Genomic DNA, 24,872 nt, shown 5'->3' on the forward strand with positions numbered 1-24,872 from the left:
ATTTAGATAGGCTGGGGGAGGGGAGATGCTTCTGTGAGCAAATATGCTTCACAATAGCCTGCGTGCAATAACTGCCCTCCTTTTTGGCATTAAATTACAGTCTGTCCATCATTTCCGCTTCGAATGGCAGATTTGCGAAAGCAGATTTTGTAGGTTTCCCTCCAGCAGTTTCTACAAGTCTAACTGAGATTCATCCTATATTGACAATTACAAGTCCTCATGCAATCTCCTTTCAGCAGCGCCACCACTGTATTTCAGCATGTGGTTCGGTATACAGGCCATTGTGCTACAGGACCACATGCTAAAGTGCTGCGGAAAGAACCGCTGTATGAACGCATTGCGGTTCTTTCTGCAGCGATTCTAAGAGAAAGTTCACAGAGTTTTCTTCTGCGGACTTTCTCTTAACATTATATCTACGGGAAAGCAATGCTCTGCACTTTAATAAAATACGCTGCATTTTAGTTTCTCACAATTTTTCTGATCTTATTGGTATTGGTCCCAGATATCTTGTAATGAATTTCCTTTATAGTGAGAAGAAAAAAAAAAAACACCACTGGGTCACTTTTGGGGCAGATATATTTTTCAGCATCCTTAGTGTACTCGCACATATGTTAATTGACAATCTTCAGCATTTTAGCCAAGTGTGGACAATGCATATATTAAAATAAAAACAAAGATAATCATCACCTTTCTTCCTGGTTTTAATCCCCTTCGTCTTGTTTTTAAGTTATCAGCATTTAGCACATTTTTTGCCAGTGTTGCGTTTTTTGGACGCTTGCCTTTCCGCGGTGCAGGAGGAGGAGAAGGAACTTCTTCAAGGGACTTGTCTCGTATAGGTTTCCTCCCCTTCTGTGCCAACACAGGCTTCTGGGGGGACTGCATGGAGCGTCTGATGCCCTTTACAGGAGAGGGTGGTGGGTTCTTTGATAAAGAAACTGTATAGATTGAAAATAATACATTTAGTTAATTATAATAATACCTTAAATTGTATAATTTCCATTTCCTACACTGTAGATCAAGTGTGGAAAGTGGAGATTCTCATCATTTCAGATCTTAAAGGCCACGAAAATATGAGACACTCATTGTAGCATGCCCACTACAATTGTACCTTAATTGTCAGATGACTTTTCAGAATACACACGTGTGTACATGACTAATAAACACAATATCTGGCTTGCATTGCTAGTTTCTTCTATAGCCGTTCGTGGTCTCTGAGATTTGTGGGCTGAGACTAGCTACTATCATGTCTCCTATGGACAGCACATGGAGAAAGGGGTTTTCCAGGCTTTATTAATTGATGTCCAATCCTAAAGATATTGAAGATCAGCACAAGTCAAACAACCATGACCCCCACAAATCAGATGTTTTAAGTGCTAGCAGGAGCTCGATGAGCCCTGTTTCCACTTCATGGGTCATGTGACATCAAGTTCATCCTCACATGGCCACTTCACCACTTACTCCCATTAAAGTGTGCTGAATTAAGCACACGGTCAGCTTTCTAGCGGTATTTAATGCCACATATCTCAGTGCTCTTTAACAGAGCAGAGGAGAAACTTAAGGAATATGGCAGCCACCATAATTATGTACAGAAAGTTAAAAAAAAAAAAATCAAATAAAAAAAAAAAATCTACACTCCGAGAATAAAAAAAAATATTCCCTTCACATTTTAACCATCTTTTTTTTATTAAATAAAAACCATGGATCCAAGACATGGATCCAGAAGTTTGTTAAGATGTAACAAATCCTCTAATGTGTATGTACAAGCACAAGGCAACGTGTTTTAATACATGAAACAAACCTAGTTGAGGCCAGATGGAGGAAAAGCCTGAAGTAAAAGAAAAAATGTACTCTACTACAATGTCAACAGGGTTGCTTCCTTTATAGAACTCAAAGGGCTAGTTCACACGGGTTCACATTCTGTTACGGCTGTCGCGACGGGATGCTAGTGCAGTGCAATGATCGACTCCCATTAATTTCAATGGGAGGCGGCAGGATTTTGACGCGGACTCCGCTTCAAAATCCTGACCATTTTGCCCTGTATGAACTAGCCCAAAGTCGAGTGATGTATTGAGAAGCCTCTGTAAGAGAAGGAGGTCATTGTTATTATTTTCAACTATGAGGTCACAAACATTTTTCCATTTTAAAGAGTTCGCTTAGTTCAAGAATTTGTTTTCTACTTCTACAATGAATGCAGATGATACTATTGTTCCCCATTTTCTCAGAGAGTTTGTTGTTTTATTTGTTGCAGCACTTCAGTCCATGCTCAGGTTTCAGCTGAAGCGTATTCTTACTACAGGCATGGCAGACACCCTTTTCCTGCTAAATATTTAATTGGGAGACCCTTCTTACGTTACACAACCTGAAGGTAAACAAGGCCTTACATCTATGCCACAGCTCATATGAAATAGTCAACCTGCTTTCATTGGAGAAAGAAAACCTAGATCTCTTGCAGGAATGTTAAGTAGAACATAATGAGGCATACATCTGTGTTATCTAAGCAGCTTTACCAGCTCCTATGGTCAGAGCAAACCATTGTGTCTGGAAAATGTACAGTATTCTGTATTAGGATATATACTGCAGACATTAACATTATAAAATACAGTTGAGTTAGAGAAAAATAATGGATTGGAATGAAAATTTCTGTGTGTGAATTTAAAGATGATATATGTAAGGGATTACAATACTAGGGGGAAAGGCTACAATTGAAATGAGACTTTAGTATAGGGGTCCAGAGGTCGGCACTTCAGCCATATTTGCTCAGCTTAGGGCTCTCTAAAGGTTTAAAACGTTGCTGCTCCAGTTAATCTTTCTCTCACGTATCATATAAATACAATCGGAGGGGAGAAGGCGCTAAGGAGGAAAATATGAAACATGGCGTCGTAGTGTCCTGGCTGTGAGCTAGCCTAGTCAGAAGGTAGCAAATGCTGTGCAATTCATTTTGTACTGTGAAGCAAGTGCAGAAAATAATGTATAATATGGCAGCTAAACACGCTGAAATAAGAGTTTATTCTTTTCAACAAGGCTGCACATATTTGTATGAGTTTATGTAAAAAAAAACCAAAAAAAAAAACTGCTATGTGAGGGACATCCATTGCCCCCACATAACTGCCCCCAAAAGTCTCATCTACCAGAGAGGAATCACCTTTACAAAAAAAAAAAAAAAAAAAGTCAGGAACAAGGATCACATTGAGCTGGATATTGAATCATCCAGTTAATTGGTTATGGCATATTATATAAATTTCATATAGGAGTTAACATCCTTACAGTTATTTTATGGCACACCAGCTACTGCACATTTGGCTCTTTAAAAAAAAAAAAAAAAAAAAAAAAGTATACACGATACAAAACAAGTATGATGGGGGGGGGGGGATTTGAGTGGCGTTAGGTAGATAGGTAGGTAGGTAGATAGATAGATAGATAGATAGATAGATAGATAGATAGATCGATCTAGTAGTACACGGGCTAGCTAGGGAAACAGGGAGGGGGTGTGAGAGAAGGGAGGAAACACTGCTAAAGTTATTTTGGTGCAATTATTAACCCATTAATAACCCTAAAATACCTTCTTTTTTTCCTGGAAAACCCTATTAAGTCAGATAGAAAGACTTCTTTTAAGTATTATCTGGCTTGTCTCTTTACTAGCATAAGCGATATCCTGACTCCTCTATTCTCATACATGCTTTATATACCGGTAGATATTATCAGGGTACATAATTAGTATGGATATATTGTAATCTGTTTAAGGCTAATATAGAAGCCCTTTAAATGAAAATAACTACTAGTACAAGTAATGCAAAATAGGATTCTCACAATGTATGTTTAAAACTGATAACTCACACAAATCATAGTAAATAATCATAGCTACAAATGGAAATTCTCTGGTGACTGCTTCCAATAACCTAAGATCTAGATGACTATAGAATAAACTTCAATATACCCAGGAAGAACAAGACCTGATAAATGCAGGACACAGAATGTAAAATGACCACAGTGAGGTCTCTACTTGCACGATGAGAGTGATTGTCAACAACGGAAGGATCTTGGAAATTAATTTCAGGAAATGAACGCATTACAAGAATTACGTATCCACCTGCAATAAACATGGTTCCCTTGGCAGGATGTCATTAGATGGCACTCTTGTGCCTCGGGAAATCTCAATGCCCTTTGTTTATTATCACTTTACCATCTTCAGGCTATCTACTTTTCTGCTGCCTGCAAGTCGCAGGTTTAATGTCGCTTAAGTTACACAGTGCTGTGAGGACATTAAGAAATCATTGCAAAGTTTATTGTAGCAAGCTAAATGGGTATGTTCTCTGCTTTGTTTGCCCAGAGAAGGATAAAATAGACATTAGCATCTTCTTATAAAGAAGAAGATATCTAAGTGATGTGGTAATGACTTCCTACAAGCATAACTCCATCACAGCAACAATAAAGTAGGATGTGTGTAAATGTCCTACCTTCTAAATGTGTGTAGCACTGCACATCAGATAGTCCTCAACTGCTCACTTACACCAGGACCAAAACAGACAAAGCCCCCTGCTGCCGGGTGCAGCCCTGAGCCCTCCCAGCAAATCGCCACTCACAGATCAGCATGTGCTACTGGATGGGAGGGGAGAAAGCCGGTCGTGGGGGAGGGAAAGGGGAGAAAAGAAAGAGAATGAAAGAAAGAGGAAGAGAAACTGTTCAAGTCTTGTCACATTGTGTGCCAGTCCCAGTGACAGTGATCATCAGTCAGCTGCCCTGAAGCCTGCACCCAGGCCTGGGAGTTGGGGCAAAGGTTGTGCGGGGTCAATGGAGCTGCAAAGAGATCAACGCAGGAGGGAGAAGAAGGGGGAGTAATGCTGCACATACTACCAGCTGAAACTCACAAAAGACTAAAGTATGATAGAAATGCTACCTTTACTACAAAAACAATGTCCAGGCATCAGGGTGCTGAAGGCCCAGCGTAAGACAAAGCGCTGAACACCAGCCAAAGAACAGGAACGAACAATACACCAAAGAGAAAGTATCTGTGTCACATATATAACTCTCCCCTTCTTACCTAGTCAATTCTACATATGTCTATACATGCCCAGTGATTCTGTAGATAAAGGATAAAAACTGCACTACAAGTAAAAAAGCAAGCAAAGTCATAAGGACTGTGGTACAAGCGTTGTGTTCATAAGCAATGCATATAGAGAGTAACTAGTAAAGACTGACTCAAGCAGGCGCCAAGCATTTGCATTGCCAGGAGGCATAACACTATGTACGATATTTCTAATTAAAACACTCCATTTTGACAAGGAAGGATATGATTTATGACGCGTCTACATAAGCAATGGGATGTGGGGAAAAGGCAGCGTGTATATGTAATGAATTTCATCAATACAGAAATTATTCTATTTTTTTTTTTCAGTCTAATGAATTTATACGTAGGCGTTACTTCAATGCAAAGTAATTGGCGTTCCTTTAAGCAAAAGACGAGCATTTCACTAAAGAGGTCAGCGATGACACATAAGTAGTGCATCTGCAAGAACGGAGCTAAGGAGCTAGATAAAATCTTCAATGCATCTAGAACCTTCATTGGGTTTATGGATTCTAAAATTGAACAGGAAGCATTTTTCATGCTCTTTGAATGCAAAAACAAAAAAACAAGGGGGCATTGTCTGTCACTTGTGAGATTTGTAGGCACCCAAGCATCTTCTGGCACATACAGTGTATAATGCAGAATGAAAACCAGGTCATTTTTAAGCAAATTAACTTATCCATTGTGTTGAAATACCTTATGATATTTTCTATTCTGGCTATTTTTGAATTCCCTAGCGTTATTAATGATCCATATAGGAATATTCACATTTTGTCTTTAGTATTACTTTCCCTGTAAAATAATAAGTAACAAACCATTAAACAGAAACTTTAGATGGGTATTCGATCTGACAACTTAGACTGTATTGTAGCCATCAAACCACTAAAGCGATGTTCCCTTTTAACTCCCTAATAGTCATGTTACATTTGCAAAAACCCTCAAGAAAATATTACTTTTTTATTACAGATTTTGAATTTATGGCCGAAACAAAGCACCAGAGTTATGTGCCAGCAATATTTATGTGCATTTTCACCTATTAGCGATGGGTTTTAGACTTTCGCCAGTAACATTTTATCCTTCTATGGCTTCCCACTTTCAGAACTTTTGAAATCTTATTTCAATGTAGCTTTATAAGAACTTGAAATAACTTTCGGATTGATATTAGGGGATGATATTATAAACAAAAGTCCATTTTATCCCCTCCCCTTGGGTTATCTAAAATGTCAGGGACCGGGGATTTAAACAATCCTTCTCCTCTCCCTGCAGACTGTCAGCTGAATGTAATCTCCTGCACACTCCATGAAGTGAAAGCTGTATGTATGTGAAGCTCCACTTTAACCAGTAAGATTAAAATATAAGTGGGCTACAGGCATGATTTTTGTCTTATTTTAAAGTGTCGGCTTTAAAACAAGACCAAAATTGCAGATCTAACCAATGTGGCCCTGGAATTAGAGCTGCCTAAAGTGACTGCTATCTTTGTAGTTTCACTGAACGTCTCCTTCTTGGGGTAATCTGTAATGCACTTTGCTCACACCACAAGAAAGATATGTTCAAAACTGTCAGGGGATTAATAGCCTCTACTACATATTCATATGTGGTCTGTTCTTCAACATAGTAGTCTGGCAGAAGGTTTTTGTCAGTCTGAATCAATACCCAATCCTCGGTCCCATGAATATGCTATGAAAAGCATCCTCCTCCTGTAGCACAAAGGAACTTGTATGCTCCGATTACAATCATGGTACAAGCTACACATACTTAAAGTAACAAATCCAATTACACTGACAAATTATCCTCATAACAGTAAAGGAGTGAGAAGACTTCTTGTACATACAAGATTACTGTCACAGAGAGAAATCACAGTTCATTAGTAATGCCGGCGGAGAGGAGAACAAGTTCCACTGTAGTTTTACCCATCACAGCCAGGAGAAAGCTGCTACAGGTCAAGAAAGCTCATTTCATAGCATCTGTCTTTCGTCAAGTGTTTATTAGAAACTGCTATCTGGAAAGTATTTTGCTTATACTGTATATAAGACAACAGGCTCAATTCTCTAGAGCAGAAATAAACAGCAGGAAGTGTTTACATGCACTCAGTAAGAAATGAGCAACCATATAAGCAAGACCCGGTCAGTAGTATAGCTGAAAGCTTCCTCAATAAAGTAATATTAATTGTATAAATCAGGAGAGGCAACCTTCAGCACTCCAGCTGTTGTAAAACTAAAACTCTCAGCATGCATACTTACTCTGCTGATCATGGAACTCCCATGGAAGTGAATGGAGCATGCTGGCAGTTGTAGTTTCACAGCAACTGGAGTGCCGAAGTGAGCAGGGTTTGCAATTTCCATGCCGTTAAAAAAAAAAAAAAAAAAAAAAAAATGGCATGAAGAATTATAATGTTTACTTACATAGTATGGTGTCAACTGGTGTTCAAAGTGCATAGTAATGTAAACGGCTGCCCAATGAGCTAAGTTCTAGTGGACAAGCATGCTCAGGGCAGGTTCACACCTGCGCCCGGTCTCCGCTTTCAGGTTTCCGTATTCTGCCCGAGAAACTGGGCAGGAGACGGAAACTGGCAGTCACTTTTCAAAGGTTTGCAAATTGTATGCCCATGAGCGTCTTGTGCCTCTCCACAGCGAAACAGGTTTTTTTTTTTAACCGGAAACAAAGTCGGACATACAGGACTTTGTGTCCGGTTTAAAAAAAAAAAAAAAAAGAAAAAGAAGGTTTTGCCAGAAGATGCTCACAGGCAGACACTGAATGCCGGGTCTCCGCCTCCTGTCAGCAGAAGACGGAAACCCGCAAAGCGGAGACCGGACGCAGATGTGAACCCGTCCTCAGTCATTCTCTCCACAGGTCAGGTCTCAGCTTTCAGAGATCCTTTCTTCACTGCAGAGCAACCAATAGAAATAATTTTGTACCCTGCTTGGTTTCTTTAGGGTATGATCATACAGAGTTTTTTAGACCGGATTTTGACACGGAATCCGCCTCAAAATCCGGCTACAAAAGCGGCTCCTACAGACTTCAACGGGAGCCACTAACTTCTTATTTCCGCTAGCTAGTAGTGGGAAAAAGAAGCGAACTGCCCTATCTTGCCACAGCGTCCGCGGTGCGAGGCTCCCTCCCAATTAGGCTCATTCTTCGGGCCTAATCCAGAGTGGAATGCAGCAACTGGATGCCGATGCACTGCACTGGCATCCCGTCATGGCTAGCTGCGTGGAAGTGTTCACACGCGGAATGCAAATTCTGCCATGTGAACATACCCTAAGTCTCATTCACACAGCAGTATTCTTCATCAGTATTTGTAAGCCAAAACTAGGCGTACGTCCAAAAACAGGAGATGTACAAATTTTTCCATTGTAATTTTTCTCTACAGTCTGCAATCCTGGTTCTGACATAAAAATACTGAAGCAGAATGTTACCATAAGGTAACAGTGAATATATAGTGTGGATGTCGAACAGTATATAACTTCACGACTCTCAAACTACACGAGAAATAAGAAGGGGCTTTATCTTCTGCTGCCTGTAATGAATTATTTTTAAGGCATATTGATAGAATACTTTGATAACTGATATTGAGTCTTCACAGTTAATGTTTGGTTTCTATACTATTCATGAAAATTATGCTTTGCTCAAGTTTTCCAAGCGGTGCCCAGATACATTACTGGTTATTCATTAGATGATTTATGGACAGAAGAGAAAGTTCACTTACTCTGCTACACTGCCACCTAGTGGTGTTTTTTTACAGTACAATTACATTTAAGCACCATGCCAACCTGAACCCTTTCAGGACTGGACCAATTTTGTTGTTTTCCATTTTTTACTTCCCACCTTCATAGTTACATACATATAGTTACATAGTAGATGAGGTTGGATAAAGACATCAGTCCATCAAGTCCAACCTATAACCTACAATCCCCTACAGTGTTGATCCGGGGGAAGGCAAAGAAAAAGAAAAAAAAAAAAACAAAAAACCATGAGGCTCATGCCAATTGCCCTAAAAAAAAAAAAAAATAAAAAATAATAATATATATATATATATATATATATATATATATATATATATATATATATATATATATATATATATATGGGTGTAAACTGCAATTTGTGCACATTGCAGGGCAAGCAAGGGAAGGAGCACTGTGCCATGATTGTGTAGAGCCTTGGAGATTCCGATAAATTGGAATTCCTCATTTTGTAAGAACAATTTTAGGGTCTCTGCAAACATACCATGATGTTCAAAGACCAACAAACTAAACCTGTGCTCCAAATGCACATAGTGTTCCTTCACATCAGCTACCTAAACTGTAGTTTATGCCCACATGTAAGACACTGTTGTACCCAGGATAATGTACTTAATTCCATTTGTGGGTATAAAATGCTGTTTGGGGACAGAAGAAAAGGAGGGCTATTTTGGTTTATGGAGCACAGTTGGGTTTTTGGACGTCATGCCGTTTGAAAAGCCACTGCAATATTGCCGGTAAAGGGGAATCCACATACATTTGCATTAGTAACACTTAGGTGTTGCATTAATTTAATTTCCAAAAATGAATGTGCAGCGGATTTAAAAAAAAAAAAAAAAAAAAAAAGTGATCCCCCCCCCCACCCAAGATAAGCCATTTCAGTGCCCAATATGTTGTGTCCAGGTTTTTTCAACAAAGGCACACACTCCAAAAACTGTTAAGTAGGTATCCCAGGCACAACAGCTTTTGGAGCATTTGTCTCTGAAACACGTGGGGCACAACAGATTACACACTGAAATTAAGTATTTCTGGAAAAATTTACATTTTCTCCTTTCACAATCAGCTGCACACTTATGTCTGTAAAATAAGGTAATGCAACATTTTGAGGTTAAAAATGCTCAACGCACCCCTGGATAAATATCTTCAGGGGTGCAGTTACCAAAATGGGGTTACATGTCAGGTGATTCCTCTTTAATGGCATTTTAGGAACTCTACAAAAGTAAATTAGACATTTTGTATTTGGATGCCATGTGATGTTTGCAGTGCCCACGTAGGAACTGGCAAAGTGGAATCCCCTAGGGAGTAACCACATTTTGAAAACTGCACCCCCTCAAAGAAGTTATCAAGGGGTGTGGTGAGCATTACTTTTCAAGACGTGAATGCACAGCAGATTGTGAAAAGTGAACATTAACGCTAAGCAGAGTACATTGGGTGCAATAAATTCCCTATTATTTGCCAAGTAGCTCATATGAAGCAGGTCATGTTGGCCCTCATCTCCTGTGTGTGTATAATATTATTGAACACCTCCATCCACAGTTCTTGGGATAATTTGACACATGGCCCATAATGGAATTGGGGAGGTGTTTCTTAGGCTGGATTTTGCCCCAAAAATCTGCCAGCAAAACTTACCTTAATAAATGTATTACAGTGTATTGGCCCCTGATGACTCATAGTTTTGAAGAAAAGCAGCGTTGGGCAATATATACAGGTCAGATTATTTAGTTACATGTCTTCTATTAGATAAGCAGCAGACGGTTAATTGTCACTCACTAAGCACCTTCAGGCTTGCCAGATCCCGTTGGCGTGGTGTTAGGCCAGTAACCTCGGGGGAGACAAGTGCTGGAGGGCTTTACAGCATACAAGTGAGCTGGACACAACTTTAAACTGTGCTGTTTGTCTATTAGGCATGCTTTCTATGGTTGAGGGAGGCAGAGAAGCAATCAGATATTGTGCTTTAGCCAACAAAATCATTACACCCTCATGCCTGATATTCATTACTTTTGACCTATAGAATATATTTTTGTATCACAATTAGTTTCACTATTGTTTGGTACACATGGATAAACCGTAGTGTGTATTGTGACCAAGGACAGAGATCCACTGCTGTTTCCTGGCTGGAAACACGTCCTGATACTTTTTTAATCTAAGATATTAATAAAAGTTACATTTTATGTATTTATTTTCTAGATATTGTTTCAGTCAATGTAAGATTTAGGACAATAATTACTATATGTGAAATAAACAAAAATGCAAGTTACTAACCACTGTTCACTTGTAGTGATAAACCATCAGATATTTATGGAAATACAGAAAGCTAAAACAGAATTATTTTGAACACCTACCACTGTTGCCAGGAGGCTGTAAGGAATCGCCAGTTATGCTACACCACCCAACAGGAAAGATGTCACGAGAGTCATATTTACACCAATAGTCAAACGCCCCCCTCCAGCCATCAAATGTGATAAATATTTCATCTCCTTTCACATCGCCCACTGTAGCTGGACAGATTAGAAATGGATTCTTCTTGTCCACAGCTTCCAGTTTCATCCCAATTTTAAACAAGTTCTGACTTGGCTTCTGCGGTTCCTGTGGAAAGAATTAAAAATATTTTTTTACCGTAATTTCACTTGAATAAGGAGGACACACAAATACAGCTTTTCCTAATCTCTAACTATGAAAGATACTAATTTTAGCTGCTCTGCACTGTATCTTACCAAAGGACCCAGCACATCTGTGCATTACACATTTATTCCACTGTGTACCATTTACTGCATCATTTCTACATGTAAGAACTACACTCTTGTTGCTGTGCTCTGATCAAATATTGAAGGGGTTTTGATCATTATGGGACATTTTACATATGACAGACCCCACTTAGTGGCATATATCAACAACAGGCTTCCATGTGTATATATATATATATATATATATATATATATATATATACACATACATACATATATATATATATATATATATATACATATATATATATATACACATATATATATATATACACATATATATACACACTAGAGGGAGGACCCGGCTTCGCACGGGTATATTACATGTTATGTTTGTGTAGTGGCCTCATAAGAATTGTCCAGTTTTGCACTGGTGTATTTTGTATGTGGTTTGTGTGTATGTCCATAAGCATCATGTGATTATGTGTATCTCATTTTGGATATCAGTGAAAAACCTGTGATCAGTTGTTATGGATACCTGGAGTAAAGCTGTATCTAATCCTTCCCCATGCAGTACTGTGTTTAGACACAAGTATCTAATCCTTGTTGGTGTGGTACTGTGTACAGATGTGTGTATCTAATCCTCCGGTAAATGAAACTGTGTGCAGATGTGCATATCTAATCTTACAGCATGTGGTACTATGTGCAGACGCGTGTATCTAATCCTCTGGCGTGTGGTACTGTGTGCAGACAGGTGTATCTAATCCCTGGCGTGAGGTACTGTGTGCAGATGCGCGTATCTAATCCTCCCCCGTGTGGTACTGTCTGCTGAGATGCGTATCTAATTATCTGGCATGTGGTACTGTGTGCAGATGCATGTATCTAATCCTCCAAAGTGTGGTACTGTATTCAGACGCATGTATCTAATCCTCCCCTGTGTGGTATTGTGTGAAGAGGCGCGTATCTAATCCTTTGGCGTGTGGAACTGTGTGTAGACTCGCGTATCTAATCCTACAGCATGTGGTACTGTGTGCAGATGTGTGTATCTAATCTTATGGTGTGTGGAACTGTGTGCAGACGTGCGTATCTAATCCTCTGGAGTGTGGAACTGTATGTAGATGCGTGTATCTAATCCTACGGCATGTGGTACTCTGTGCAGACGTGTGTATCTAATCCTATGGCGTGTACAACTGTGTGAAGACACGTGTATCTAATCCTCCCCTGTGTGGTATTGTGTGAAGAGGTGCGTATCTAATCCTATGGCGTGTGAAACAGTGTGTAGACGCGCGTATCCAATCCCCCGGCATGTGGTACTGTGTGCAGACGTGCGTATCTAATCCTCCCCCGTGTGGTACTGTGTGCAGACGCGCGTATCTAATCCTCCCCCGTGTGATACTGTGTGCGGATATGCATATCTAATTCTCTGGCTTGTGGTACTGTGTCCAGAGGCATGTATCTAATCCTCCAAAGTGTGGTACTGTGTGCACACACACGTATCTAATCCTTCCTTGTGTGGTATTGTGTGAAGAGGCGCGTATCTAATCCTTCGGCGTGTGGAACTATGTGTAGACTGGCGTATCTAATCCTATGGCATGTGGTACTGTGTGTAGACGCGCGTATCTAATCCTCCCCCATGTGATACTGTGTGCTGAGATGTGTATCTAATTCTCTGGCTTGTGGTACTGTGTGCAGAGGCATGCATCTATTCCTCCAAAGTGTGGTACTGTGTGCACACACACGTACCTCCCCTGTGTGGTATTGTGTGAAGAGGCGCGTATCTAATCCTTCCGCTTGTGGAACTATGTGTAGACTCGCGTATCTAATCCTACTGCATGTGGTACTGTGTGCAGACGCGTGTATCTAATTCTATGGCGTGTACAACTGTGTGCAGATGCGCGTATCTAATCCTCGAGTGTGGAACTGTATGTAGACGCGTGTATCTAATCCTACGGCATGTGGTACTCTGCAGACGTGTGTATCTAATCCTATGGTGTGTACAAATGTGTGCAGATGCGCGTATCTAATCCTACGGCAAGTGGTACTGTGTGCAGACACTCGGATCTAATGCTACGACATGTGGTACTGTGTGTAGACACGCGTATCTAATCCTACGGCATGAGTTACTGTGTGCAGACGCGTGTATCTAATCCTATGGCGTGTACAACTGTGTGAAGACACGTGTATCTAATCCTCCCCTGTGTGGTATTGTGTGAAGAGGCGTGTATCTAATCCTATGGCGTGTGGAACTGTGTGTAGACGCACGTATCCAATCCCCCGGCATGTGGTACTGTGTGCAGACGCGCGTATCTAATCCTCCCCCATGTGATACTGTGGGCGGAGACGCGTATCTAATTCTCTGGCTTGTGGTACTGTGTGCAGAGGCATGTATCTAATCCTCCAAAGTGTGGTACTGTGTGCACACACACGTATCTAATCCTCCCTTGTGTGGTATTGTGTGAAGAGGCGCGTATCTAATCCTTCGGCGTGTGGAACTATGTGTAGACGTGTGTATCTAATCCTACGGCATGTGGTACTCTGTGCAGAGGCGTGTATCTAATCCTATGGTGTGTACAAATGTGTGCAGATGCGCGTATCTAATCCTCTGGAGTGTGGAACTGTATGTAGACGCCTGTATCTAATCCTTCGGCATGTGGAACCGTGTGCAGAAGTGCGTATTTAATCCTCTGGTTTGTGGGACTGTGTGCAGACGTGTGTATCTAATCCTCTGGCGTGTGATACTGTGTGCTGATCTGTGTATCTAATCCTCTGATGCGTGTATCTCAGTTTGGATATCAGTGTTCCATTGTGCATGTGGAGTGACCGTGTGTATTGCAGTTGGAATATGAGTGAAAGACTTGCAGGTTTGTATTGGCTGGGGGGGGGGGGCATTGTGTTTGGAATGCTGTATCTCAGCAACGGTGCGTCCGAGCGAGTTGGAGTCTCGTCTTAAACCTTCCCGGATATCTGAAGTATCTCTGTGCCAAATTTGGTGAAGATCGGTCCAGTCGTTTGGTTCGCATTAGAGCACAGACAGACAGACAGACAGAAATTCATTTTTATAATATAGGGGGAGATTATATATATATATATATATATATATATATATATATATATATATATATATATATATATATATATACACTAGAGGGAGGACCCGGCTTCGCACGGGTATATTACATTTTATGTTTGTGTAGTGGCCCCATAAGAAATGTCCAATTTTGCACTGGTGTATTTTGTATGTGGTTTGTGTGTATGTCCATAAGCGTCATGTGATTATGTGTATCTCATTTTGGATGTCAGTGAAAAACCTATGATCAGTTGTTATGGATACCTGGAGTAAAGCTGTATCTAATCCTTCCCCGTGTAGTACTGTGTTTAGACTCAAGTATCTAATCCTTGTTGGTGTGGTACTGTTTGCAGATGCACATATCTAATCCTCCGGCGTGTGGTACTGTGTGCAGATGTGTGTATCTAATCCTCCCCTGTGTGGCATTGTGTGAAAAGGCACGTATCTAATCCTCCGGTAAGTGAAACTGTGTGCAGACATGCATATCTAATCTTACGGCATGTGGTACTATGTGCTGATGCGCGTATCTAATCTTCTGGCGTTGTGGTACCGTGTGCAGACAGGTGTATCTAATCCTCTGGCGTGAGGTACTTTGTGCAGATGCACGTATCTAATCCTCCCCAGTGTGGTACTGTGTGCTGAGACGCGTATCTAATTATCTGGCATGTGGTACTGTGTGCAGAGGCATGTATCTAATCCTCCAAAGTGTGGTACTGTGTGAAGAGGCGCGTATCTAATCCTACGGCGTGTGGAACTGTGTGTAGACACGCGTATCTAATCCTACAGCATGTGGTACTGTATGCAGACGCATGTATCTAATCCTATAGCGTGTACAACTGTGTGAAGACGTGCGTATCTCATCGTCTGGCATGTGAAACTGTAAGCAGACACGTGTATCTAATCCTACGGCATGTAGTACTGTGTGCAGACGTGCTTATCTAATCCTCTGGTGTGTTGAACTGTGTGCAGATGTGCGTATCTAATCCTCCCTTGTGTGGTATTGTGTGAAAAGGCGCATATCTAACCCTACGGCGTGTGTAACTGTGTGTAGACGCGTGTATCTAATCCTACGGCATGTGGTACTGTGTGCAGATGCGCGTATCTAATCCTCTGGCGTGTGGTACTGAGTGCTGAGACGCGTATCTAATTCTCTGGCTTGTGGTACTGTGTGCAGAGGCATATATCTAATCCTCCAAAGTGTGGTACTGTGTGCAGACACACGTATCTAATCCTCCCCTGTGTGGTATTGTGTGAAGAGGCACATATCTAATCCTGAGGCATGTGGTACTTTGTACAGACGCGCGTATCTAATCCTCCCCGTGTTGTACTGTGTGCTTAGACACGTATCTAATTCTCTGGCTTGTGGTACTGTGTGCAGACACACATATCTAATCCTCACCTGTGTGGTATTGTGTTAAGAGGCACGTATCTAATCCTGCGGCATGTGGAACTGTGTGTAGACGCACGTATCTAATCCTACGGCATGTGTTACTGTGTGCAGACGCGTATATCTAATCCTCTGGCGTGGGGTACTGTGTGCAGACGCATGTATCTAATCCTCCCTGTGTGGTACTGTCTGCTGAGACGCATATCTAATTCTCTGGCTTGTGGTACTGTGTGCAGAGGCATGTATCTAATCCTCCAAAGTGTGGTACTGTATTCAGGCACACATCTAATCCTCCCGTGTGGTATTGTGTGAAGAGGCATGTATCTAATCCTATTGCGTGTGGAACTGTGTGTAGACGCGCGTATCTAATCCTATGGCGTGTGGTACTGTGTGCAGATATGCGTATCTAATCCTCTGGCACGTGGTACTATGTGCAGATGAGCGTATCTAATCCTCCCCCGTGTGGTACTGTGTGCTGAGACGCACATCTATTTCTCTGACTTGTGGTACTATGTGCAGAGGCATGTATCTAATCCTCCAAAGTGTGGTACTGTGTGCAGACACACGTATCTAATCCTCCCCTGTGTGGTATTGTGTGAAGAGGCGCGTATCTAATCCTACGGCATGGGGAACTGTGTGTAGACACACATATCTAATCCTGCGGCATGTGGTACTGTGTGCAGATGTGCATATCTTATGCTCTGGTGTGTGGAACTGTGTGTAGACACGTGTATCTAATCCTATGGCGTGTACAACTGTCTGCAGACGCGCTTATCTAATCCTCTGGAGTGTGGAACTGTGTGTAGACGCACGTATCTAATCCGACGACATGTGGTACTGTGTGCAGACGTGCAAATCTTATGCTCTGGTGCGTGGAACTGTGTGCAGATGCGTGTATCCAATCCTTTGGCATGTGGTACTGTGTGCAGACGCATGTATCCAATCCCCCGGGGTGTGGTACTTTGTGCAGACGCGTGTATCTAATCCTTCGGCATGTGGAACTGTGTGCAGACGCACGTATCAAATCCTTCAGTGTGTGGAACTGTGTGCAGAAGCGCGTATGTAATCCTCTGGTTTGTGGGACTGTGTGCAGACGCGTGTATCTAATCTTCTGGAGTGTGATACTGTTTGCTGATCTGTGTATCTAATCCTCTGATGCGTGTATCTCAGCTTGGATAACAGTGTTGTATTGTGCATGTGGAGTGACCATGTGTATTGCAGTTGGAATATGAGTGAAAGTCTTGCAGGTTTGTATTGGCTAAGGGGGGGGGCACTGTGTTTGAAATGCTGTATCTCAGCAACGGTACGTCCGAGCGAGTCTCGTCTTAAACCTTCCCGGATACCTGAAGTATCTCTGTACCAAATTTGGTGAAGATCGGTCCAGTCGTTTGGTTCGCATTAGAGCACAGACAGACAGACAGAAATTCATTTTTATAATATAGGGATATATATATATACACTAGAGGGAGGACCCGGCTTCGCACGGGTATATTACATTTTATGTTTGTGTAGTGGCCCCATAAGAATTGTCCAATTTTGCACTGATGTATTTTGTATGTGGTTTGTGTGTATGTCCATAAGCGTCATGTGATTATGTGTATCTCATTTTGAATGTCAGTGAAAAACCTGTGATCAGTTGTTATGGATACCTGGAGTAAAGCTGTATCTAATCCTTCCCCGTGTAGAACTGTGTTTAGATGCAAGTATCTAATCCTACGGCATGTGGTACTGTGTGCAGACGTGTGTATCTAATCCTATGGCGTGTACAACTGTGTGAAGACACGTGTATCTAATCCTCCCCTGTGTGGTATTGTGTGAAGAGGCGCGTATCTAATCCTACGGTGTGTGGAACTGTGTGTAGACGCGCGTATCCAATCCCCCAGCATGTGGTACTGTGTGCAGACGCGCGTATCTAATCCTATGGCATGTGGTACTGTGTGCAGACGCGCGTATCTAATCCTATGGCATGTGGTACTGTGTGCAGACGCGCGTATCTAATCCTATGGCATGTGGTAGTGTGTGTAGATGCGCGTATCTAATCCTCCCCCGTGTGGTACTGTGTGCAGATGCGCGTATCTAATCCTCCCCCGTGTGGTACTGTGTGCAGACGCGTGTATCTAATCCTCCCCCGTGTGGTACTGTGTGCGGAGACGCGTATCTAATTCTCTGACTTATGGTACTGTTTGCAGAGGCATGTATCTAATCCTCCAAAGTGTGGTACTGTGTGCACACACACGTATCTAATCCTCCCCTGTGTGGTATTGTGTGAAGAGGCGCGTATCTAATCCTTCGGCGTATGTAGCTATGTGTAGATGCGCGTATCTAATCCTTCGGCATGTAGAACGTGTGCAGACGCACATATCAAATCCTTCAGTGTGTGGAACTGTGTGCAGAAGTGCGTATTTAATCCTCTGGTGTGTGGGACTGTGTGCAGACCCGTGTATCTAATTCTACGGCATGTGGTACTGTGTGTAGACGCGCGTATCTAATCCTATGGCGTGTAAAACTGTGTGAAGACACGTGTATCTAATCCTCCCATGTGGTAGTGTGTGAAGAGGCGCGTATCTAATCCTACGGCATGTGGAACTGTGTGCAGACGCGTGTATCTAATCCTATGGCGTGTACAACTGTGTGAAGACACGTGTATCTAATCTTCCCCTTTATGGTATTGTGTGAAAAGGCACGTATCTAATCCTACGGCATGTGGTACTGTGTGCAGACGCGTGTATCTAATCCTATGGCGTGTACAACTGTGTGAAGACACGTGTATCTAATCCTCCCGTGTGGTAGTGTGTGAAGAGGCGCGTATCTAATCCTACGGCATGTGGAACTGTGTGTAGACGCGCGTATCCAATCCCCCGGCATGTGGTACTGTGTGCAGACGCGCGTATCTAATCCTATGGCATGTGGTACTGTGTGCAGAGGCATGTATCTAATCCTCCAAAGTGTGGTACTGTGTGCACACACACACGTATCTAATCCTCCCCTGTGTGGTAGTGTGAAGAGGCGCGTATCTAATCCTACGGCATGTGGTACTGTGTGCAGATGCGTGTATGTAATCCTATGGCGTGTACAACTGTGTGAAGACACGTGTATCTAATCCTCCCGTGTGGTACTGTGTGCAGACGCGTGTATGTAATCCTATGGCATGTGGTACTGTGTGTAGACGCGCGTATCTAATCCTCTGGAGTGTGGAACTGTGTGTAGACATGTGTAGCTAATCCTACGGCATGTGGTACTCTGTGCAGACGTGCGTATCTAATCCTCTGGAGTGTGGAACTGTGTGTAGACGCCTGTATCTAATCCTTCGGCATGTGGAACCGTGTGCAGACGCACTTATCTAATCCTTCAGTGTGTGGAACTGTGTGCAGAAGTGCGTATTTAATCCTCTGGTCTGTGGGACTGTGTGCAGACCCGTGTATCTAATCCTCTAACATGTGGTACTGTGTGCTGATCTGTGTATCTAATCCTGTGATGCGTGTATCTCAGTTTGGATATCAGTGTTGGGTTGTGTATGTGGAGTGACCGTGTGTATTGCAGTTGGAATATGAGTGAAAGTCTTGCAGGTTTGTATTGGCTAAGGGGGGGGGGGGCACTGTGTTTGGAATGCTGTATCTCAGCAACGGTACGTCCGAGCGAGTTGGAGTCTCGTCTTAAACCTTCCCGGATACCTGAAGTGTCTCTGTACCAAATTTGGTGAAGATCGGTCCAGTCGTTTGGTTCGCATTAGAGCACAGACAGACAGACAGACATTTTTATAATATAGGGAGATATATATATATATATATATATATATATATATATATATATATATATATATATATATATATATATATATATATATATATATATATATATATATATATATATATACACACACACACACACACACACACACAGAAAGAGCGGGAAGTTTTTCTCCTACCTTTTTGAAGAATGCAGCTGGTGCCATTTCTGCTCCATTTAGTGTTCTTAACAGGAACATTGGCCAGGAAGAGGCATTCATCCGAAACCCTTAAGAAGATAACCATTATATTAAATGCAAAAATTCAGATAAACACATTTTATTTTGCTCATGTTTCATATAATATAATATGAACAATTTATAAAGTAAAAAATTACCAAATAAAATGAAGATTTCTTTAAAAAAAAAAAAAAAAAAAGTGTAAGATAAAGCACCATGGAATTAATAGTTCTATATAAACAAACAATAACGTATAACAAGCTGCAGTTGTGTAATTGCTCTATTACTCATACACGGATGTGCAAATTTCTTCATGCTTATATAAAGAGCAGATTATTACTGTAATTTTCCCATGGATGAGGCACAAAATAACTAAATCTGACACCAGCTTATTAAAAAAAGCTAGCACTGTTTAGGTAGCGTTCCTCATACTGGTCATGAGCTGTAATATGTAGCCCTGTGACTAACAGCCTTGCAATTCTATAGTACTTCCTTGCTACTACCAGTACTACTTTTCAGACGTAAGGAAGTATATTTTGATGTAAAAGTAAGGCTTCATTGTTTTACCTCCATAAATCATATTGCAATAAACCTAGCCTCTTACCCAAGGGTGGCTGCAGCATATCTCCCATTTTCTCACATGTACCAATTTGCTGGATGTCAGAGGAGTCCACCAGCCTCCAGAAGTCATTTTTATCATCACTGCCATCCAGTCGTAAGCGCAAGCGGGCTCCAGAGATTCCTACGACGGTGGCTATACAAATGGAGGTAACATTTCGAGGATCATGAGCTTCCACTTTCATGCCAATTTTAAATTCATTGCTGGGTGGAATCCTAGACTACAAAGAACATAATATAAAGTCCTGGTTTAAACTGTAAAAAAATACAACAGGTAACTTTACTACAGCATAAAACAATGGAATTCCACAGACTGTCTATGAGGGATAATTCTGTGTACAGCCACCATATCCACAGCAGCAGATCATCTTATACAAGCTCTACCTGTCTGTCTGTAACAGATGTTCTTCAATTCTGATCTCCTGGATCAGTGGGGAAAAAAGTATTTAGTCAGCCACCAATTGTACAAGTTCTCCCACTTACAAAGATGAGAGGCCTGTAATTGACACCATAGGTAGACCTCAACTATGAGAGGAAAAATGGGAAAACAAATCCAGAAAATCACATTGTCTGATGTGGAAAGAATTTATTTGCAAATTATGGTGGAAAATAAGTATTTAGTCACCTACAAACAAGCAAGATTTCTGGCTCACACAGACCTGTAACTTCTTCTTTAAGAGGCTCCTCTGTCCTCCACTCATTACCTGTATGAACTTGTTATCAGTCTAAAAGACCCCTGTCCACAACCTCAAATAGTCACACTCCAAACTCCACTATGGTGAAGACCAAAGAGCTTTCGGAGAACACCAGAAACAAAATTAAATTGTAGCCCTGCACCAGGCTGATGTCAATTGCAGGCCTCATCTTTTTAAGTGAGAGAACTTGTACAATTGGTGGCTGAGTAAATACTTTTACCCCCCCCCCCCATTGCAATAGATCAGCATGAATTTTAATTATTGGTGTGAAATTAATCCATGAATGAGGCCTCCACTTATTACGGAGTCTGAAGAGACGCCACAGTATAATAATAATAATAATAATAATAATAATAATAAGTTTCAATTTGGACGTATTCAGTCCAAAGGAAACTGCAAATTTTGTAATAAACGAACCAACGTGAACAAAATCAATTAATCTGGTTGATGTTCAGTTTTGGTTATTTTCTATTATTCACCCAGTCTTAATTTTACCACAGTTCATGCTGTTAGCAATTGAAGAGGTCAAGGGAGTATTAAGTAAAGAGAAGCCACAAACCCATGAGTTTTGTATACCTATGTGGGGTCTCCACAACTGACAACTAACGACCTATCCTTCGATTAGGTCATTATCTTAAGCTGGCCTGGCTGCTCTATTACAGGCCAGCGGCAATTCAAATGAATGGGAGCCGAGTTATAATAGCAGCATTCAGCCATTGGACAGTGTACCGAGCGGTCTGCTTCCTACTTCATACACTGTGTAAAGAACAGCTGATAGGTATGGGCCCAGATGAAGGGCTTCCACTGATCTTAAAATTAATAATATAATGTAAGGATGAGTCATTAATTCTCAGTCTTGGACAACCCCCTTTAAAGAGGACCTTTCACCATTTTGCCGACAGGCAGTTCTATATACTGCCGGAAAGCTGACAGTGCGCTGAGTTCAGCGCACTGTCGGCTTTCCCGATCTGTGCCCGGTGTGAAGAGCTTACGGTCCGGTACCATAGCTCTTCTATGGTCAGAAGGGCGTTTCTGACAGTTAGCCAGAGACGTCCTTCTTCACAGCACAGCCAATCGCGCTGTGCTGTGAGAGCCGGGAGGAACGCCCCCTCCCTCGCTGATAATGCTCGGGAGGGGGGGAGGGGGCGTTCCTCCCGGCTCACACAGCACAGCGCGATTGGCTGTGCTGTGAAGAAGTACGTCTCTGGCTAACTGTCAGAAACGCCCTTCTGACTATAGAAGAGCTACGGTACCGGACCGTAAGCTCTTCACACCGGGCACAGATCGGGAAAGCCAACAGTGCGCTGAACTCAGCGCACTGTCAGCTTTCCGGCAGTATATAGAACTGCCGGTGGGAAAAATGGTGAAAGGTCCTCTTTAAGATGTAGCACCTTCTTAGATCTAAAATATTTCCCATACTTTACCTGAATATATGAAATAGGAAAAATGCTACAATTTTGTAGTTTAGGCCCAATCACAGCACAAAGATAATAAATATTTTTGGTGCCATAACCCTTTTAACTTCTCTTCTACCAAGAAAGGAGTTTGACTGCTGAAACTCCATATCTGCACTCCCATTCACTGCCATTCCTATGGAGACAGGATATTCTTTTTGGCATAATCCTTGTAAATACAAGAAATTTTGAGTCACTGGGAGAATAGTGTACCTGTCTGAAGTAGTGAGAAGGAGAAGCAGCTGAACCAGTTTCCTTTAAGTATTCATCCCAGTTAAACTGTTCTGAAAAATAAATGAAAGGCATAAGCATGAAAGGCTACACATAAGATTCATTATGCTAAGAACAGTATAAATATGTATACAGCTATTTACAGAAATGATCCCCTCCATGGGCCAACATGGTGGCTCAGTGGTTAGCACTGCAGCCTTGCAACACTGGAGTCCTTGGTTCGAATCGTGCAACATTATCTGCAAGGAGTTTGTATGTTCTCCCCGTTTTTTTGCGTGGATTTCCTCGCATACTCCAAGACATAATGATAGGGAGGGGGGGGGAAAGTACATTTAAGATCCCTTACATGAAGCAAGCAGAACACGGGGAATAAGGCAGGTAAACCCCCTCGCCATTTTCCAGTTAACTATAAAGCGGCACCTAAAGGCAAAATATCTTTAATATTTAATACATATTTACAGTTTTAGAGGTGTTCGAACAAGCATAAAATGTAAATATAGTTCACTAGATTCACTTGCTATAATCAAGTGGACCTCATGAAGAGATAAACATAAGTGGGCTGTCATCTCAAAAAAAAAATAAAAAAATATAATAATAATAATAATAATAATAATAATAATAGGTACAAGGCACAAAGAGAGAGACCATCCAGCACACATGTTAAAGAAGTTGACTGACCACAACGTTTTTTTTTTTTTCATACTGATGACCTATCTAATAGCTTCAACCAGCAAAAGCCAGCTACTCAGGAGCCTTTGCTTTTTTGTCTAAATATGGTATTGCCATAATGTTAATGACCCACTGGACAAAGTTGCTAAATCATTTTTAATGTAGAGTAAATGCTGTAGGAACAAAATACAAAAGATAATGACAGAATTGTAGGCTTTTTACACAGACTCTGGAACATATGTACCACAAAATGGTGCCAAATGAGAGTACAACTTGTCACTCAAAGAATATGCCAAAAAAAAAAAGTTTATGAATAGAGATGAGCAATCAGTGAAATATTCGATATTCGTTTCTAGTAGAGCCTCAATATTTGACTACTCGATCGAATATCGAATCCCATTATAGTCTATGGGAAAAAATGCTTGTTTCAGGGGAAACCACTATTCAACTAAAGGAGAGTCACCAAGTCCACGAGTAGCAGGAGGAGAGTGTTTAGGAGGAGCGCTGTACAGTTAAAGCGCATGGACCCCATTATAAATAAAAAAGTAAGCTCCCTCGTGACCACAAGCTGCCAGCTCTCCTGACTAGCAAAGAAGAGTCTGTAACAAATCAATGCTGGTTCTGCAGCAGGCTCATCCTTGCTAGTCGGGAGAATTGGCAGCTTGCTGTTATGAGGGCGCTGACTTTTTTGTCATAGGAATGCATTGACCAGCGTTGATTGGCCAGTGTACAGCATTCGGCCAACCAACGTTGGTTCTGCCGGAGGCTCGTCTGTGAGGAAGCGGAGTCTAAGATTGGATCACAATGGAGACTGCTCTATCCACTCTTTTCTTTCATTTTTAACCGTACTCCTTTATATTTCCCTAGTTTATTGGTACCTGTGCTCCGTTGAGTGTGTTACTTCTGTCATATGTTTTTTTTTATTCATATCTGTAAAATGCTTTGGCACACTCATAATACATGCAGTCGCTCAGACTCTTGCCACACTGTTGTCACTGTCTTCTAATAAAAATTTGATTGAACCATACTGCTGTATTTGAGAAAAGGTTATAATGGATGGAGAGAAGCCATGCTCTGTGATATATAGTTCTATAGTAACTGGAGTAAAAATGATATTTCCTGACATCTCCTAGTAAAGGCAGTGAGTACTGACATTGCTTGACGGTCCTTTGAGGATATACAATAATAAAACTGTCAATTACTGTGTGAGGATGGCATAAGATGGACTCTCACTTTTTCTCACCTAGCCTGCATAGTAACATCTACTGAACTCTACTGTTCAGAGTACATCTCTGTCTGGC

General features: G+C 41.5%; 1 protein-coding gene across 3 annotated transcripts in view; it reads right to left on the bottom strand.

Annotated features, from left to right (window-relative positions):
- Positions 1-24,872, bottom strand: part of SCML2 (Scm polycomb group protein like 2) — a 49,771-nt gene that overhangs the window by 10,942 nt on the left and 13,957 nt on the right. For 2 of the 3 annotated variants that reach the window (XM_075264817.1, XM_075264816.1), the window contains exons 3-7: positions 22,885-22,955; positions 20,509-20,743; positions 19,866-19,954; positions 11,145-11,388; positions 688-935 (exon numbers count right to left, since the gene is read on the bottom strand). In XM_075264817.1, the coding sequence (XP_075120918.1) occupies positions 688-935; positions 11,145-11,388; positions 19,866-19,954; positions 20,509-20,743; positions 22,885-22,955 (887 nt within the window). Of the gene's footprint in view, positions 1-687; positions 936-11,144; positions 11,389-19,865; positions 19,955-20,508; positions 20,744-22,884; positions 22,957-24,872 lie in introns of those variants that run through there. The other variant, XM_075264818.1, reaches the window with a different exon arrangement.

This window comes from Leptodactylus fuscus, chromosome 2 (genome assembly GCF_031893055.1).
Source record: "Leptodactylus fuscus isolate aLepFus1 chromosome 2, aLepFus1.hap2, whole genome shotgun sequence".
NCBI classification, from domain to species: Eukaryota; Metazoa; Chordata; class Amphibia; order Anura; family Leptodactylidae; genus Leptodactylus; species Leptodactylus fuscus.